Consider the following 20,099-nt stretch of genomic DNA (forward strand, 5'->3'; position numbering starts at 1 on the left):
CCCCTCCCCCCACCTTGTCTCAGTCAAATCCCTCAAACTCAGCACTGCCTTCCTAACCTGCAATCTTCTTCCTGACCTCTCCACCCCCACCCCACTCCATCCTATCACCCTCACCTTGACCTCCTTCCAGCTATCGCATTTCCAACGCCCCTCCCCCAAGTCCCTCCTCCCTACCTTTTATCTTAGCCTGCTAGACACAATTTCCTCATTCCTGAAGAAGGGCTTATGCCCGAAACGTTGATTCTCCTGTTCCTTGGATGCTGCCTGACCTGCTGCGCTTTTCCAGCAACACATTTTCAGCTCTGATCTCCAACATCTGCAGACCTCACTTTCTCCTCGCAGGTGAGTGAGAGTCCAGGGGAGGTGATAGCCTGGTGAGATTATCGCCAGATCATCAATCTGGAGACCAGGGTTCAAATCCTGCCTTTGGCAGGTGGTTGATATTGAATTTGGTACAAATATGGATTTAAGAAATTATGGGGGAAAATTCCATCTGGTTCAATGCCTTTCTTTAGGGAAGGCAACTGCCAGCCTTGCCTTGCACTAAACACAATAAGCACAATCAGAGACAAATGTTGAAATTTAAAAAAATACTATTCAGAAATCTTTGTAAAAAGCTGCCTCCTTTTACAACCTTACGAATATTATGCTATATAAACCTAGTATATCATGTACTGCCTATTGTAGATTCAAAAACAGAAATTCCACCCACTTCACACCTATTTATCCAAATAACTGTACAGATGTTGGAAATCTAGACCAAAGAGAGAATGACATTGTTGAGATTATAATTGAAACAATCAAAGCTAACTCTCAACTTCAACCCGTTATAAACAAACCACAGGCTTTGTTGGCAAATCATGGAGCTCAGATGAACATTCATGATGAGGCCATCTGGCAACTGTATCACATGGTTTTTTACAAGGTGGAAGTTCTTTATTGGTGCTTAAATCTTTCAAACAGCATTAGTGAAATGATGCAGTTCAAGCAATGAATCATACAGCTCGTTTACTTTGACAAGTTATTGTATTTTTTCAGTGTGTTGGTTGAATGGTCATTTTGGTTTATCAGGCAATAAATACCCCCTCAGCGGAGATGGCAGGAAGGACAAAAAAAATTGGGTGTGATGGCTCCGGAAAGAAACTCCTCCCACTTAGAGTCACAGAGGTGTACAGCACGGAAACAGACCCTTCAGTCCAACCTGTCCATGCCAACCAGATATCCTAAATTAATCTAGTCCCATTTGCCAGCACTTGGCTCATGTCCCTCTAAACCCTTCCTATTCGCAAACCCATCCACTTCTTGCCACTGCAGTTTAGTTCCGTGCGAGAACGTCCATGAGAGCTGCCAATTAAGGCCCTTAAATGGTGAATTAACCTGTCTTCCCAGCGAATACAAACCGTGGCTGCTTTCCTAACAAGGAAAACATGGCAATGGGTTGTTTGAGGAAGCAGGGTCTCCTTTAGCCACCAATCTGGGGGCAGGTGCATGCGTGCTGAAAGCCACTCCCATGCCCTTGCCTCTGAGCTGCACCCTCTGCCCACTGCGCACAGCCTTTGTCATGCAATCCTCAAAAAAAAAGAGTTTGCTTGTGTAGCACCTCCTGCTGGCACATCCTGAACCTCCAGTGAATGCTCTCTCCAGTAATTGCCAAGCAGCCTTGGCAGGTGGGAATTCAATGGTGAAGCTCCAGATTAGGCAAGGAATTCACCAAACATCTAATTGGTGTTTGAATCCGGTGAGCTTTCTCACCAAAATGGACAGGGAGTATTCACCCTGAAATTTATCCATCCCCACACTTAGTGCGCATTCGACTTTGAGTTACAGTACGAACAGAAATAGGGGGCATAAAAATCATATCATCCCCAATATATCCAAAAGGACCTTCAGAAGAAACTTTGCCTAAAAAAGAAGTTGTAACTAAGTGGAACTTGTTACTTCCGAGGTAAGTTGAGTCAGATAACACATATATGTAAGAGGCAGCTAGATGGCACATGAGGGGGAAAGGAATAGAAGATATCTTAACGAGTATTGGATAGAGAAGGATGTGAGAAGTTTAATGTGGAACATGAACACCAACGGACAGGTTAATCTGTTATAATGTGCATTTCGTCAACGTGAATTCTCTAACACATTTGACAAACTGGGGAAACTTTTTAAAGTGCAAACTTTTAAAATGTGTGACAGGAATGTGATTACAGCGCCAACATTTTAAACACTGTTTCTAAAGCATGAGTTTTCTATAACATGGGGTTGAACAAGAACACACCCATCATGTTATAAAATAACTGCCTAGAGTCTCTGGGCCGTCCTATGTTAACCCAAACTTGAGTAAGGACAAGATCAGGTGTGGCTGTAATGCCATCAGTTCCTTACAGGACAAAACAAATTACCAACAGCATGAAAACTGGCAACTCAAGCCAAGTATTGCAGAGCTGTGAATGCCAACGACAATACTCTCCAGAAAAGTAGCATAATTGACAAAATGTTATGGGCACAACATTGTGGTGTGTGGGAAGAACCAGTGTAGAGTTGGGGGGCATTTGTTAAATTGTGGGCCAATGCTGTTTATCAAATTGCCTCCTAGTGTGGGAAAAGTAGCTAAAGTTTAAGATTTTTCTTACTTGCAGGCTCTAAACAAAAATAAACATTCAGAAGAGTGCGCAACATGTCCTAGCTTGTTTCAGAATCCTCACAATTCTCAACTTATGCATTCAATGCTTCTTTACACCACAAACCTCTTTCCACTGACTTCATTCCAGATAGCACGACCTGGCTTTGCATCAGACGGACCAAAGGTCTCAGAAATATTAATCTTCCTTTCTCCCCCTAATTTTCTCACATATGGGCTGACATGTTGGTGCAAGGAAGGATTAGTTGCTGATGGAGTTTTATTTTTCTGTGTGAGTGGGTGTGTGTGTGTATTTAATGCAGAGATGCAGAGTTTTCTTTCCAGAAATCCAAGTACACTAAGACACCAAACTCAACAGCCTGCCCACTGCAGCAGTTCCTAATTCCTACTGAAGGTATTTTTCTAATCAACCTATTCAGCGATATTATGACAGACCTCTGGAGCAGGTGGGGTTTGAACCTGGGTCTCCTGCCTCGGAGACACTAACGCTGCACCATTAAATCTACATTATAAACAGGTGCTAAGCCCAGTTCAACTAGGAGAAAGTGAGGACTGCAGATGCTGGCGATCAGAGCTGAAAATGTGTTGCTGGAAAAGCGCAGCAGGTCAGGCAGCATCCAAGGAGCAGGAGAATCGACGTTCCGGGCAAGATTCCTGAAGAAGGGCTTATGCCCGAAACGTCGATTCTCCTGCTCCTTGGATGCTGCCTGACCTGCTGCGCTTTTCCAGCAACACGTTTTCAGCCTAGTTCAAGTACGGGCTTGTTTAGCCAGCCTCAATGATACCAAATAAAGGTAATATATGAATTATATCACTGGAGGGAGGGTAATAACACATTTTGTTTACATCCAAAAACTTATTTTCTCAGAGCTTCATGTGAAATAATATGAACCGATGAAGGGTCACTGGATTCGAAACATTGACTCTGTTTTCTCGACACAGATGCAGCCCAGACCTGCTGAGTTTCTCCAGCAATTTCTTCTTTTGTTTTCTTCAGGTCTCCAGTATCTGCAGTTCTTTGTTTTATACTAATCCAGAACCGTTGAAAAACAGTTCTATTTAAAACACCCATTTAAATCACAGATGTGAATTATTTTTCTCCCGGGGAGTAACTGTTTTCCTGAAAAGTTCACGGAAGCAGAGTCTTTGAAAATATTTAATGCAAAACTGGATAGAGTCTGAGTAAGCGAGAGGGTGAAAGGTTATCAGGGGAAGGTGGGAACTTGGATTAGCAGTTATAATCAGGCCATAATCTTACTAAATAGTGTAGCAGCCTCAAGGGGCCAAATGGCCTATAACATTCCATGTTCATATGGGTGAAATTAACCAGTATCTAGTGCCTCATGGGTGGGAAGTAAATATGTTTCAATATTTATTATGAGAATGGAATTGAGTTTACCTGGATAGACTTAGTTGAATATCATCAATATGGATTCAACTGTTTGGCAAGCCATATTACCACTGATGGCACAGTCAAGGCAAAGTTGGTCATATCCCTTGGAAAACTGGGAAATAATTGGTGGCATGTTGGTTGGGTACCTGGAGGAGAATAGGTGGGCAATGGAAGACTAATATCCATGGTGTTATCAGTGAAGATGATCAATTACTTATTATGGTGTGAGCCCACCAACTGATATCTGTGCCAGAGGATGATGGAAAAGGGAGAAATGGAGAATTTGGAAGAAAGCTTTTATGAATGTGGGGTGGGCTAGCATTCATTGTCTAGGTGGTAGTGAGCTGTCTTTGTGAGCTATTGCAGTCCATCTGGTTGCAGGTGCACCCACAGTGTCATGGGGAAGTGAATTCTAGGATTGTAAAGGGGTTGCAATATATTTGCAAGTCAGGATGGACTGCAGGAAAGGGAGCTTACAGGTGATGTTCAGATGTGTCTGCTGCCCTTGTCCTACTAGACGGTAAAGGGCATGGGTTTGGAAGTATTGCCAATGGAGCCTTGGTAAGTTGCTGCAGTGCATCTTGTAGAATGTGCACACGACAGCTGCTGTGTGTCAGTGATGGGTGATCCAACAATCAAATAGGCTGCTTTGCCCTAGATGCTGTCCAGCTTCTTGAATATTGTTGGAGCTGCACTCATCCAGGTAAGTGGCTGTCTTCCATCACCCTCCTGACTTAGACTCATAGATTTATGCAGTACAGAAGAGGCCTTCCGCCCATTGAGTCTGCAGCAGAGTCTAGATTAGTTCCATTCTCCAGCACTTGGCCCATTGCCTTGAATGTTATGACATTTCCAGTGCTCGTCCAAACATTTTTTAAAGGTTCTGAGGTTTCCCGCCTCCAACTATCCTCCAAGGCAGTACATTTCAGATTTCCACCACCATCTGTGTAAACAAAAGCTTTCCTCAAATCCCCTTTAAACCTCTTGTCTTCCTCCTTTAACGATATGTCCCATTGTTACTAACTCTTCAAATATGGGTAACTGCTGCATTTTATTCGCCTTGTGCAAGCCCCTCGTAATCTTTTATACCTCAATTGGGTCCCCTTTCATCATTCTGTGCTCTAATGAAAACAATCCAAACTTGTCCAGCCTTTCTTCATAGCTAAACTGCTCCATCCAAATCACATCCTGGTGAATCTCCTCTGCACCCCTTCCAGGGCAACCACCACCTTGGAATAATTCAGAGACCAGAACTGCACAAAGTACTCCAGCTGTGGCTTAACCAAAGTTATGCTTTGTAGATGATGGATAGGCTTCGGGGGAGCAGGAGGTCAGTTACTTGCAGCAGAATTTCTAGCTGTTGACCTGCTTTTGTAGCCACAGAGTTTAAATTACTAGTCCAGTTTGTTTTCTGGTTAACGGTAACCCCCAGGGTGTGGAGAATTCAGTGATGGTAATAACATTTGAATGTCAAGGGGTGATGGTTCGGTTCTTTCTCATTGAGATAATTATAGCCGGCCATTTGTTGGTTCAAATGTTCCTTGCCACATATCAGTCCAAGCTTGAATGTTTTCCAAGGCTTCCTGCAAATAGATATTGATTTGTTTCAGGAGGGGCATATTATTTAAAATAACTTCACCAAAAACGAGGAAAAAGAAATCTTACAATTTCCCTTTTAGGGATTAGATTAGATTCCCTCCGGTGTGGAAACAGGCCCTTCAGCCCAACAAGTCCACACTGACCCTCCGAAGAGTAACCCACCCAGACCTACTTCCCTCTGACTAATGCACCTAACACTATGGGCAATTTACAATGGTCAATTCACCTAACCTGCACATCTTTGGACTGTGGGAAGAAACAGGAGCACCCGGAGGAAACCCACACAGACACGGGGAGAATGTGCAAACTCCACACAGATAGTCGCCCAAGGCTGGAATCTAACCTGGGTCTCTGGTGCTGTGAGGCTGTAGTGCTAACCACTGAGCCACTGTGCCGCCCTGGGTAGTGTGTACAAAGTGCCTTCATTACCCTAGGTATTTAGTTTTAAAATTTACTTTCTTGGAAAGTTTATTAAAGGACTTTATAAAGCAATTCAAATTTGACATTACATAATATGCATATAGATCAGATTCTTTCAATACAGAACACAGATTCCTCAGTTCACTTTCTGTTATAGGTGATATTTTCAATGTGCATTTATATGTCAGGTCAAACATTTGCTCATGTGTCCAATTCATGGAGCTTAAGGATATTCCAGCTACTCATTGTGGGGCTATATGAGGGCTGTTCTGAAGAAAGGTCACTGGACATGAAACATTAACTCTGCTTTCTCTCCAAAGATGCTGCCAGACTCACTGGGTTTCTCCATCAATTTCTATTTTTGTTTCAGATCTTCAGCATCCGCAGTTGTTTGTTGTATTGTATTATGGGCGATAAATATTGCCCTGTGGTCAGTGACACTCTCATCCCATGAACAAATAAAAATTTCAAAAGTACACACCATCATGGTGCTAGGTTACTGCTGTTACCCTGTAACGGTGGGAGTGAGCTCATGCGCAGGATCAGTGGGTAATAAAACCAGCATCTGAAGGTTCGCCATGATCCTGCTAGCAATTTCCGAGAAAACTCCGTAAATCTCTGAGTTCCTCGTGAACATGTACATGAGCACAGACTGGAATTCATCAAAGGATTCATCTACTAGCAGAGCAATCTGGAAACTTGCAGTTATTGATAGAGAAGAATCACTTGGAAAGTCTTGGATGGCTACAATCTCCAAGATTATGCAGTATTAGAGTTTAGTTGGTAACAGATGAAATCAAGATAACTGGTTGGAGAGAAAAATCCAAACCATGCTGCAGATTGTGAACTGTCAGCTTGGTCTCCAAGTACGTTTTATGGGTTTTTTTTTGGTAAATGCAAACCCACATCTTAAGACTATAAGACATTAGAACAGAATTACGTTCATGAGCCCATCAAGTCTGCTCTGCCATTCAATGAGATTATGGCTGATCTGTAATATTTACTTTCCTCCCTTTTCCTCATAACCCTTGACCCCTTTACTGATTAAAAATCTGTCCACCTCATCCTTGAATACTGTTAATGGCACAGCCTCAGCAGCCTTCTGCAGTAAAGAATTCCAAGATCCATAACCCATTAAGAGAAGAAATTCCTCTTCGTCTCTGACTTAAATGTGTGACCACTTATTCTGAGATTATGCCCTCTGACCAAGACTCTTTTTCTTCTATCTTCTTTCCTATAGGTGTTCGAATGGGCAGTATGGGTCTTTTCCTGCAGTGTGCATTCTCAATTTTTTGTTCAGCAATAATGGACAGACTGGTGAAGGGGTTTGGTACCAAAGTAGTTTACCTCGCCAGCATAGCATTTTTTACATTTTCCGCCTTCATCATGTGCCTTTCGAAGAGTGTGATCCTGGTGACAGTGATGTCTGCACTAACGGGGTTTACATATTCAACTCTACAGATTCTACCCTACACATTGAACTCCCTTTATCATAAGGAAAAACAGGTTTGTGAGCAATATTTTGTCAAGCTACCACTTGAAGTTTACACATTTGTATTGTTGAACACCTTTTTTTTTTGTTTTCTTCAATTAAGTACGTTTAAGTGAGATGTGAGTCGAAAAGTGTGGCGCTGGCAAAGCACAGGAGGAGAATTGACATTTTGGGCATAAGCCCTTCATCAGAAGATTTTTGATGAAGGACTCATGACTGAAACGTTGACTCTCCTGCTCCTCTGATGCTGCTTGGCCTGCTGTACTTTTCCAACGCCACACTTTGAGGCTCTGACCGAGACCATCTGCAGTCCTCACTTTCTCCTAAATCAGATGTGAGTCTATTAATGGTAGAGAATATATGTTTTATTTTACAATTTACTGTTGTAGTTAATGATTCTTGTATGTTAAATCTTGCGTGAAATAGATTTATAAAGCCTACAGTATGTGCAGTTGTGATTATATTTACACTTTGGGTTGGTCATTCTTTCAAATGTGTAAAATATCTGAGCTCAGTAACTTAGAACTTGGTGAGTCCAAATGTCCCTCACAAATAGCAATTTTGTTCACATTTCCCTTACATCCAATGTGTGACAATTCACAAAATCTCTGTATAGTATTCTAAATGTTAAAATACAACTTCATTTAAGAAGAATTGAGTTGACCTGTCCTTAAATGAAAACTTTAATTTTAGTTGGGGTTATTTTTCTGTAATCTAACACAATCCCTGTATTTGTCATCTCATCATGTGGTTTCACTCTCGTTATCGAATTGCCACTCCACCAAATAGTGTTTAATTAAAAGTCTATCTTTGATTTTGCACCATTTTATATCAATCAAACCAGATGCTTCCCTTTTCAAAAGAAACAGTTTTTCCTGCACATTCAATTGACTGAAGTTCTCTGCAGTATGAACCTGTGAGCTTTTTAATTATTTTGTGCAAAGTGGCTAAATTAGATATTGCTTGAAGATCAATTTTGGATCAATAACCCAGTGAAATTCATAGAGCATTCTCACTAAGCAGACAAAGGCTGGAAATTGCTATTGCTACACTCTCTAAAGAGAAAGAAGTGTAATATTAGCAGACTTTAGAACAGTCTAATTACCATATTCTGTACACTACATTGTGACCACTTCAGTGTAACCTCACAGAGCTGTGTATAAAGTTGATACACAAGCTATACGTTAGAGTTTGGAGAATTAACACTAATTTCTTCTTCAAACAAAGTGCACTATTTATTCTTGAGATCAGCAGCTGCTTCAGTTCAATCCCCTGTTTGCTAACAGGGAGAGGACTTGAATCAGAGATTAAATTTCTTTGATTAACTGTAGTATATTTTTCAATTGAATGTGGACTTTAATTATTTAATATATACCTTTGAAGTGATAGGGACATGGAATATTGAAAATACCCTAAACAGTAGAATGCCCGGATTGGTACCAGCCAGGAGACATCCCAACTACAGATTATAGATTTTAGGTAATTTGTGGTCCCCAGTCAAATTATTGATTCTAATTTCAGGGAGATTATTGAATCACATAACTGTAATGAGTATCAGGTGATCTTGTCTGCAAGAATGCTCCTAGGAATGAGATACTTCAGTAATGAAGATCGTTTGGAGAAGTTGGGACTGTTCTGCTTAAAGAGAAGGCTAAGAGGAAATTGGATAGATGTTTTTGAACTTGTGAAGCGGCTGGTCAGAGTGGATGGGGAGAAACTGTCCCCGATCAGAAAAGGATTACAAACGAGAAGGGATAGATTTTGAAGCAGTTTACAAAAGAAGCAAATATGATGTGGGGTGAAAAAACTTTTTTTCTCACAATAGGTAAGTTAGCCTCTGGATTCCACTGCCTGGAGTTCAATTGAGTCATTCAGAATTGCATGAGATGATTATTTGAATGGCAGCAATATGCAGCATTACGAAGAAAAGGCAGGGGAATGGCACCAAGTTACCATGCTAACTTGGAGACTTAGTACAGACATGATGGATTGAATGGCCTCCTTTGGTATCAGAGTAATTCTGTGACTCTGTCAATACGTGAAAACAGACAACAGCAATTTGGATTTATATAGCACCTTTAACGTAGCAAAATAACTTAAAGTACTCCCAAGGATCATTATCAGATAAAATTAGGCATTGTCGGCTATTAGAATAGGTGGCGGACGATCAGAGTTTTTAAGAAATGTCAAAGAAAGCTGCAGACAGAGGTAGAGAGCTTTTGACAGAATATGCTTAGAGGTTAAACTGCTGAAGGGATGACCACCAATCCTGGGCTGATTGATTAAAACCATCATGAAACGAGGGATTTGGATGTGGCTATAATTAATGAAGCACTAATTAAGGGAGGTTTATGACTCAAAAAGGTTATCAGAACTACAGAAAACAAGTTCACATTGTGGCACGAGCCCTTCAAGATGTCTTCTGAGGCATCCCGTCAGAGGCATTCTCTTTCAGGCATAGAGTGAGTTGAATTGACTTTCATTTTTGATTTCCAGCATTTGACACCTATCTGCTGCTGTACTCCATTGCTAATCTATGTTCTTATGCTTCTGTTTTATTCACCTTCCCGTTTTCAGGTATATTTTTGCAAGCACAAGTTTACTGAACTCGAAGATGGCAATTGCCAGATTGAGAAAAAGGCATCTTCACAAAATGGAATCTTGAATCATAAGTCATATAATCAAAATGGAAATTTAATTACAACTGCTCCTCTACTGTCTTCCAAAGGCCCTCTGCCAGAGAGAAGCAGCATCTCTCAAAATCGTGGATCTCAGTGTGAGGTCATCATGCCTGCTGGATCTACTGACAGTGAACAATCTATGGGGAGAGGGATTTGCCTTGACCTAGCTATTCTGGACAGTGCCTTCCTTCTTTCTCAGGTCATTCCCTCACTACTCATGGGAACAATTGTTCAGTTTACACAGACAGTAACTGCTTACATGATCTCCGCGGCCTTTTTTGGGACGGTGGCTATTTATTTTGCAACCAAAATAGTTTTTGATAAAAATGATTTGGAAAAGTATTTAGTGTGATGTAATGAAGGGATGATACTCTTTCTGCTATGGGGTGGTGTAACAGTTGGAGGTGAGTGATATTGAGTTCTATGGCAATATTATAAGCACAATAGTTGTCAATTAAGATCAGGATTCTTCAGAATTCTGAAGCGCTCCTTGGTTCATTGATTATGCTATTGCTCGATAACTTTGAAGTCTGACATGAATCTATTTCACTGACTGGAGACCATATGGCTTCCATTTGGTGTCGATGCACAAACATCTGCTGCTTATCAACTCCTGATTTCTAAATGAATCCATTTATACACTTCAAAGCATCTAATCTATTTTACACCACCCTGATTTGGATTTTAAAAACATTTAATTGCTGACCTGTGTAGTTTACAGAAGGCATTAAAGACTTGTTTCTTGATGTATCATCAAAAACAGTTTACTTATCCAAAATTTGAGTCTACAATTGTTCTTTTAAAAAAAAGGTACCAAAGCTTATATTCTGAGGATGCAATTATGCAACTGTTCCACAAGACGGATGAAGGGAAAAGCTATTGGATTCCTACAGGCAAGCTCCCTCACTGCACATCATCAAACCACCTGATCTTAACTTTATTGCAGCCATACTCCAGATTCCAGCTGCATGGGTCATAAGGATGAGGGATGTTGTGGTCAATCTGACCCATCTGCCCATGGAATTAAACTCCTGCCCTCTCCTCCATGGTAGCGGGTAACTTGCCCAAGTGCAATATTGATGCCACTGGCATCTTCAAAGGCCTACATTGGGAACGGGTCCAAACGAATGTAGCAGTAAAAGAGGTGTATGCAAGTATTGAACTAAACATCTGGTATTGGATTTTCAGTGTGTGGGAAAGGGATGATAATGTTATTTTATTGCCTCATATTTTAAACTCTTTTTTTTTTAAAGACAGTACCACATCCTCCAGGTGAACTTGGATACGCCTTTGCTTGGTGATTAAATTGTTTTGTTTGCACTTTGAACAGCAAGGTACTTTTTAATTCCTAGTGTTGTCAAATGGTGCATTGTGTTGGCCCCTTGCTCACAGGTTTCATACCTTCATTTGCCAATGACTCTCAGATGTGTCATCCAGCATCTCCTTAGAAGGAAGAGTGAAAATAGAGGGGAAAGTAATCCCCAGCATCCCGTCATGCACCTCAGTCGACTTGTCGTGGGCAACATAACTGAAGGCATTGCAACTGTAAGCCTAGGTCACCTTAGGATAGGAGTTGGGAAGAAGGAGAGCAGAGAAACTACACTCTCTTTCTCCTTCACATTTCTTTCTCTTGCAGAGGGTAAGATAAAAAGTTGCAGCAATACCTTTTACTGACATGCATTTTTTTTATCAGGCTTTTACCCCTAGGTTCAATTACTCACTATCTGGAATGATCCTCTGTAAGGTCCCAACCTTTTCCAAGGCCACAGGGCTGCTTCATCAGATTTGTGGCCTGGATATATCTTTCGCCTTGCTGATCTTCACTGTCAGAGCTATCTTCGTTTGATAGGCTTATCCAGCCTGACAATCATTTTAGACTTCATGCACTTAGTGGGGCGATATCCCCTATCAACCAGACAAAACTGCGAACAGCCTCACTTAGTTTAGCTCATCAGCTAAAGTTAAGTACCAGGATGTGCCTGCTGATTTGCATTACCAGCTGCTTGGAGGCATGAATGAGAGTGGGGGACACTGCAGAACACAAATTCTGAACCAGAGTGTGCGGCTGACAACGACTGAGGTTCTTTCCTGTCCAGAAACCCCCCATTTAACCCAGAAATTGAAACACTATATTGTTTTGATTGTGCAGACAACCTGAATTTACCTTGTCCATAACTCAAGACAGTCTTTATGAACACGAGTTGTACTTTGAGTGAGGAGGATAAACAATTTGAGATGAAAAATCAGATGAAAGTTGATGAAAATCCATATTGGTTGAAGAAAGTGTCCTGTTGATGTGCCAAATATCCTGAATGTTTAATCATTAATTGCATAATCGTAACACTATGCCATAATCTTCTGACTTGATTTTTAAATCACTCCAATCTCGGCAGGGATTTATTGTCAGTAAAATATGCTTTGCTTAACCATTTCTTCAGCTCTTTAATGCCATGGATAGGAGCATTGTTATAGTTCAGTGTATGGTTTGATTCTGGCACATTTCCGTAAATCCTCTGTGTGTACAAAATCACGAAACGCAAATTCGCCTATTCGCACTAAAAAAAAACAAAAATCAATGTCCGTGGGCAAAAAATCCCATATCTGTAACTTTTTTGCCATTTTTACCTATTTTTAATGAGCTCCACACTTGCCAATATAAGCAATCATGGAGGTTCTTGAGAACAGAATCCTCGTGGATAGGAGGAATGACGGTAGATGGTTTGAAACGGACCTAGTGCCCTAAACTACAGACAGGGACATGCATCTTTGGAAAGATCAGCAATCCTCAATATTTAAAACTTTGGAAGCTCAATTTTAGTTACAGCATTTCACTCTTGCGTTGCTTTTTAGGTCATAGATATGAAACATTGGTGTTGACTGGTGTCACACTCCTGTGTACACTGAGGTACAGTGATGCTCTGAATAGTGTCACATTACAGTAGGCACTTCAGACAGAAATGTTTTCAAGGGTATCAATGTCTGTATGATTGGTCGTTTAAACAAATATTGTAATTGTCCTCCTTCATGACCTGTGGTATACATTCCCTGTACACCAAGAGCACTCACTGCAGCCTCTGGTTGCAGGGTCAAGAATATTTTTGGTTAGATAGCAGGACTGCAATAATATTTTGTGCCCTAACCTAAATTTGATAATTCAATAATAGCAGAATCTGATATTCTTAAATGCGGCATAATTCCATACTGTGTTACACTCCTCCACCTGACTGCTGTCTATTCTTTTATGAGCTTTCTAACCAATCACTTTGCCTATTAGACCTTTGTGACCTCAACTTCTTCCTTCTTTGCTGAGGCTGTAGGTCATTTGATAAAATGCTCCACAAACCTAGCAAGCCATTCTCAAGAGGATAGGTTTGTGAAACCCTGCTGTGACGATCTCCAAGTCAGTGGGCCTCTGTCCCGATGGTCGGGCAAATGGCTAAGATGCCTGAAGAACTTCCAAGAAGTGAAACAAAGTAGATTCCATTTTCATTTTTGTTGCTGTGCAAATACAATGCTTTGACAATTTAAGTGTTTCAACTGAGCTTGGATAGAAGTAAAGAACTTCCTTTTGTACTTGAGGACCATTAGCTCTGTGATCTGGCACCCCACTGCTGTTTTCTGTCACCGTCCTATTGGTAAATCATCCAGGGCTCTAACATTGTCTGTCTGAGCTGATGGCTTGGCCATTTATTGTCCTGCACCAGTAAGAAGGTTAATATTGAAAAATATCCTCAATATGTGTGTGTTTCTGAATGTTATTAATCCACAAATTGTATATACATCTACATTAGTGTTTTAGTGTCTGTATCACTCACCTCTGGCTGACTTTAGGTCTCTAAATTGATTGCTACATTATAGAAATGTATAATTCATTTGGGGAAAGAGGTATATTATTTTTGGTAGAAATAATAATTTTGCCTTAAAAAATCTATTTTTGTTAAAATTGCTGACCTTGCAACTGTTTAAAAAGTCTATGAATACTGTATTTATACTGTAGAGATATTTTGTACAGTGACAATTTATATCCCTTATATAAAGGAACAGGAGTCCACAGGAATATGGAAGCTGCTGTATTTATCTCCATTGAGGTCCAGTCGATGATCTGACTTTGCTTTTGGTAACAATGTCTTCGCTTGGATCACAACTGAACAAAGGCCTTTTAGGAGAACCAGATCCATAGATGTTTACAACACAGAAGGAGGCCATTTGGCCCATCGTGTCTGTGCTGGATCTTTGCTGGACCAATCCAAAACTAATCCTACTGCCTTGCTGTGCATCTGTACGGAATTGCCTCTTCCTCTGCTTCATCTAATTAATTGACTTTTCCTGAAAAGGTGCAATGGTCTTTGCCTCAATTATTCCCTGTGGCAAAGTATTCCATACTCTAGCATAATCCTCTGCATTCCCTCTGTCAGACTTCTTAATAAATCTCTTCTTATCCTTCTCTGCTCCAGTGGAAATAATTCAAATCTCCCCTAGATACCCATCACTGGTTTTGAAACTTTGTTCCACCCCCTGACCTCTTCCTTGTTGCTGACTGCATATTTACCAAACCAGTGCATTCATTGCATTAAGTTATTGATGTTTAGAAATAAGTTGTGAGCACTCTAACACTGGTGTTATTAAGATTCGTGGCTTTACAAATATTCTCCTTGAGAAAAGGTGCATGCAATTTTATGGATCGCTTTAAGGTGAGGTAGACTTCTGGAATAGTAGAAGCAATTCAGACCCCTAATCTTCACAACTGGCTTTTCAACAACTTTACAGATGTGAGCATATCTCCAACAACAAAAAAAGTTCTGTTAAATGTAGTTTGCTGATCCTGACATCTCACTTTCCCTTTACTTTCATTCCATAAGCATTCATGTTAACTCTTGGCCAATTCAGCTGTTTTTTTAAGTAATATAAAACAAGTCATGATTTTGGAGATGCCGGTGTTGGACTGGGGTGTACAAAGTTAAAAATCTCACAACACCAGGTTGTGGTCCAACCAGGTTTATTTGGAAGCACTAGCTTTCAGAGTGCTGCTCCTTCATCAGGTGATTGTGGAGTATAAGATCGTAGGACACAGAATTTATTGCAAAAGTTTACTGTTTAGCTGAAATTAAAAATTGAAAAAGACCTGGATTGTTTGTTAAGTATCTCATCTTTTAGAATGAACATGTTGGTTTCAGTTCTGTCGTATGTAAATTCCAGAACTTAAAGTTACATTCACAAGTGAGCTTTAACAATAGGTGCCATGTTGGCCCAGAAATATAAAACAGAGCTTATGACGCGAACTGAAATTTCAGAGGAAACTCAGCAGGTCCGGCAGCATCTGTGGAGGTTCAGCACCTCCTTCCATGCCTATTACGCACCCCCACAGCCTAGGTCTTGTCATGGTGTGGATTGCTTTCAGCAGAGCCAGTCCATTCTCAACTACTCATAGTTCCCGTTATCACCCATTTAGCTACCCTTCTTTCCTGGCTTACTATCAGCAATCCCTTTGCCTATTTTCTCTCTCTCTCTCTCTCTCTCTCTCTCTCTCTCTCTCTCTCTCCCCACCTATCCACTCACTTCTTTGCCTCTCCATTGTTTGCCATCAGCATAAGTACCATCTTTTCATAGCTGCTTCTCATTATGAAGATGGGTCTAGGATTTGAAACATGAGCCCTGCTTTCTCTCCACAGATGCAACCAGACCTGCTGAGTTTCTCCAGTACTTTCAGTTTTTTGTTACAATCTTGAATCCTTGTCTTTCACTTCTCTTTCTGTCTCCCCCTCCACCTTCCCTTTGAGACCTGTAAAACATATGACCATGTTAGAAGAGGCAAGAAGTAACTCAGGCTGGATAATTTAGTGAGCCCGACACACAGGCAAGGTAGCACAGTAGAAAGATAATCCAAAACTCAGTATGAATCTGCAGAGGAGTTCAATCTCACCATGGCAGTTGGGGTATTTTAATTCAATCAATTAAATAAATCTGGAATAAAAATACTAGTATCAGCTTTGGTGACTGAATCGTATTGTTGGAAAAACATATCTGCCTCACCAACCTCCTTTAGGGAAAGGAACCTTGTACTTAACCTTTTCACCTTTGTTGGATATGGCTTATATATGATTCATTCTTAACTACCTTCCAGAGTGGCATAGTAACCAATTCACATGTATCAAACTGTCATTGTTGGGTATGATCAGAATAAGATAGCACTGTGGGAATCCCTTCACTACACCAATGGCAGTTTTCAGGAAGGTGCCCAATCACTTTCTCCTCCAGGGTAATAAATACCCATCTTGCCAGTAATTCTCCCATCTCTCAAATTAAGTAAAAGGATAAGGTGCTTGGAGTAACTCCTAAGTTCCATACTGACAAAGAAGCATTTCCTCTTGCCTGTTGACGATTGCAAGTGGATTTCATATGCATCATCTCATTGTGTTTGTATTTTGCAGTTTTCATCCCACTTCCCTGTCCCCCCACCCCCCTTTCCCTTCCCTTAAGACATGTCTAACAGATGCTCACTGCAATGGTCACCCTTTTGATAGTTCATTGAAATGGTTGTGTTTTTCAGCTAATCTCCACTCTTCCTAGTACAGAGTGCAGAAATCACTTCTAGAGTCCTTAGTCCAGCTGGAGGCTTCCGAAAGGTCTCATGCAGCATGGACACTGTCGAGCTCCCCTTTCCTCCACCCCAAAGGCCACTGCCACTCTCACAGGTCTTTCCACCATCTGTTCCCCCACTCTTTGCATTCTTTCATTCCCATTTTTACAGATCTCTTTCCCACCATATAACCTAAGCCCCTACCAAAACTGAATTTTCAGGCATCGAGATAGGATCACACTGGGAAAAACTGATATTAATATTTGTGGCTTTGTTTTGCCAATAATTATACATTCCATTCTTTACTGAAGTACTGAAATCCTGGCCAGGAATTTACTGCAAACCTCATATTTCAAACTCAGCTTAAGGGAGAATTTCCTGTAATGCATTTCGACAAATCTTAAACCTAAACAAAGTTTATGGTAATACACTGAGAAACCTGCCTGAGCTGTTGGAATTTCAATTTGGCTTAAGCGAATTATTGGTCTTACTGCTTTATTTTCAAAATAGCTTTTATTTTGGGCTTGGGGATGTTATGGAGGAAGTGCATTGGCTGCAACAGGAGTGCCTGGGTGGATGTGAGAGAGATGGCGCAACTAGAGATTGTCCTTGGCAGAGAGGTGATGGAGATGGAACAATCTGGTGACAGGGTTAATGGAAGGGAGTGCATTATGGATGTCAGAAGGTGCCAAAAAATAAGTGGCACTCAAGGAAAGGTTTGGCAGGGAGCAGAGGTGAAGTAGACTGGCTAAAATGGCTTAGGAGTGGGGTGGCAATTGAGTGAGATTTGGGGGAGGGGGAGGGGGGAGCAGTCAATAGATTAGCTTCTTATTTTCTCAACAGCCTTACTGAGCTGTGGTGTTTTCTGAGTAGCATGGATCAGTTAACAGCATTAGTGCAATCATACAGTATTACAAAGACAGATTATAAATAATATATACCATAGATCTAAAGCTTGCTTAAACTTTAATACACGATTAGACACTTTTATAAATCAAAGGGATGTGTTTTCAAGGTTTCTTGCTAATTCCAACAGCAATTAATATATTTTAATATTTATTCAATGAGTTAGAGTCTGAGCTGAGGTGTATAATGACACTAAAAATGTGAAGATTGGGTGTGTTCTGAGATTCCTGTAACTTTGAACAACTCCTTGCTGTTAAAGCTCAGCTCTGCCTACTTTGTGCTAACAATATGAGGTTTGATAGATTCAGTCATCTGGTTTTTAAACTTGTATATAAGTACATTTTTAGAAATTTTGCAATGTAGTTTTATTTTTCTGCCATTGGAAAGGTTTTAAAAAATAATTTTTAAATGGACTGAAGAAACTGGATACATGAATATATTCTTGAGGATATCAACATCCTTCATTTCTGACCAAAATACCTTAGTGCTGAAGACTTTATTCTACTAATTGGCTCTATTTGACTAAATGAAGTGAAAAGATTGTAACCTTGGAGATTTCACTTGTTGCTTAATCAGTAACTATTTTGATCTCTGGTTTCTCCCATACTGTTCCAAATTAGATATGCAAAGGATGTGTAATGCAAATATCATTCTCCCTCTTTTAACTGTTGTTATCTCATTGTCTTCTCTGACTCTTGAGCTTTATCTATCCACACCCCTTTATTGCTGCAATTAAAATCCGAAACTGCATGATCTTGGGTCCTTAGACTTGTATCCCTCCACTACCTGATATCCTCTCATGCTGCAGAATTTCAAATGCTTCATTGCTTTATTGATCATGGAGGTATTACTGGATAAGATCCTTTTGTCTTTTTAAGAAGAGTGTTTGGTGTTCAGTGGTACAAAACGAGACATGAAGCACATGTCCAAACTTATGTTCTTCATTGTAAAACAGTAAGAGTTAATATATCACTCTCATCCTGTATAATTTTCCCATTGCAATAAATATACTTGTACCATGCTCAAAACAAATTTCCTTGCCTCAGTATTTGTTACGGTCACAGATTTTTTAAAACAAATCTCTGAACTAGGTGTTATGGACCCGGCCAAACCCCCTAAAAACATTTCAAGTAAGTAGCCCGAGCCCTCACTTTAAGTAGGTGTAAAGTGGATATTCCAGGAGTGATGCAGTTGGTTTTAAGCAAAACAGAATTTATTTGCAAGATTACCAAGCGAAGCACAAACAAAAAAGAACAGAATAAAGAATAACTTTATTTATCTGAAAATCCAATAGATTATCCCAATTTAAGGATGTTGCTTCAAATTCCTGCACCAATCACCGTAAACACCCCTTGGCAAAAAAGGTAAAATCAAACACCGGGTCTTACAGGTGAGAGAGAGAGATATGGCAAAGCAATTCAGCTTGGAACACCTTTTTCCATGGAGCTGTTTCTTGGACCAGCAGCCTCAAAACTGACTGACTGCTTTCAATGAACAGCCAGACTGCTAAAACTCAACCAAACCAGAGAAAAGCTGAGCTGGGAGAACTGGACATTCCCCTTTCATTGTACAAGGGTTCTTTAAACTTAAAAGCTTCTTCAGGTAGATCAACCCAGACATTTTGGAACCTGCGTCTTTACAACCTCTTTGAAAGAAAAACCAAGGACAACATAACCTTGTTATACAAGCAGCAGCATCACACAAGTGTAGTGAGAAAGCTTATCAAAGGATATAGGTCAGTCAGAACATTGAGTGGAGAAATGGCAGATGGAGTTTAATCCAGACAAGTGTGAGGTGATGCATTTTAGGAGGTCAAAGAGGTATGCATAAGAGTAAATAGCATCTCTTCAGAAGCATTGACATGCAGAGTGATCTTGGGGTCCAGGTCCAAAGCCCCCTGAAAATGGTAATGCAAGTGGATTAGGTAAAGGAGGTTTATGGCACACCTGCTTTCATTGATCGGGGCATTGCATATAAAACTTGATCAGTCATGTTGCAGTAGTATAAAGCTATAGTTGGGCCAGATTTGGAGTATTGTGTGCAGTTCTTGTCCCCACACTATAGGAAGAATGTGGAGACTTTGGAGAGGGTGAAAGGAGCTTTACCAGGATGTTATCTGGATTGGAGTGCATTATCTATAAGAAGAGGTTGGACTAACTTGGATGGTTTTCATAGAGTGTTGGATGCTGAGGGGAGGACCTCATTGAAGTGCATAAAATTATGAGAGGCATAGATAGGGTGGATAGTTGGAGTCTTTTTCCCAGGATGGAAATGTCAAATGCCAGGGGGCATAGGTAGACAAAAAGGGGAAAAGTTTAAGGGAGATCTGTGAGGGAAGTTTCTTTTGCAAGGTAGTAGGTACCTGGTACATGCTGCCAGAGGAGGTGGTGGAAGCAGAT

General features: G+C 40.6%; 1 protein-coding gene across 6 annotated transcripts in view; it reads left to right on the plus strand.

The window, feature by feature from the left end:
• The window catches only part of LOC140467425 (solute carrier family 45 member 3-like), a 180,445-nt gene extending 165,568 nt beyond the window's left edge, over window positions 1-14,877 (plus strand). For 5 of the 6 annotated variants that reach the window (XM_072563773.1, XM_072563771.1, XM_072563774.1 and 2 more), the window contains exons 4-5: window positions 7,285-7,550; window positions 10,114-14,877. In XM_072563773.1, the coding sequence (XP_072419874.1) occupies window positions 7,285-7,550; window positions 10,114-10,569 (722 nt within the window). In that variant the 3' untranslated portion in view covers window positions 10,570-14,877. The remainder of the gene's footprint in view (window positions 1-7,284; window positions 7,551-10,113) is intronic. The other variant, XR_011955455.1, reaches the window with a different exon arrangement.
• The last annotated feature ends 5,222 nt before the right edge of the window (window positions 14,878-20,099 follow it).

This window comes from Chiloscyllium punctatum, chromosome 45, assembly GCF_047496795.1.
Source record: "Chiloscyllium punctatum isolate Juve2018m chromosome 45, sChiPun1.3, whole genome shotgun sequence".
Taxonomy (NCBI): Eukaryota; Metazoa; Chordata; class Chondrichthyes; order Orectolobiformes; family Hemiscylliidae; genus Chiloscyllium; species Chiloscyllium punctatum.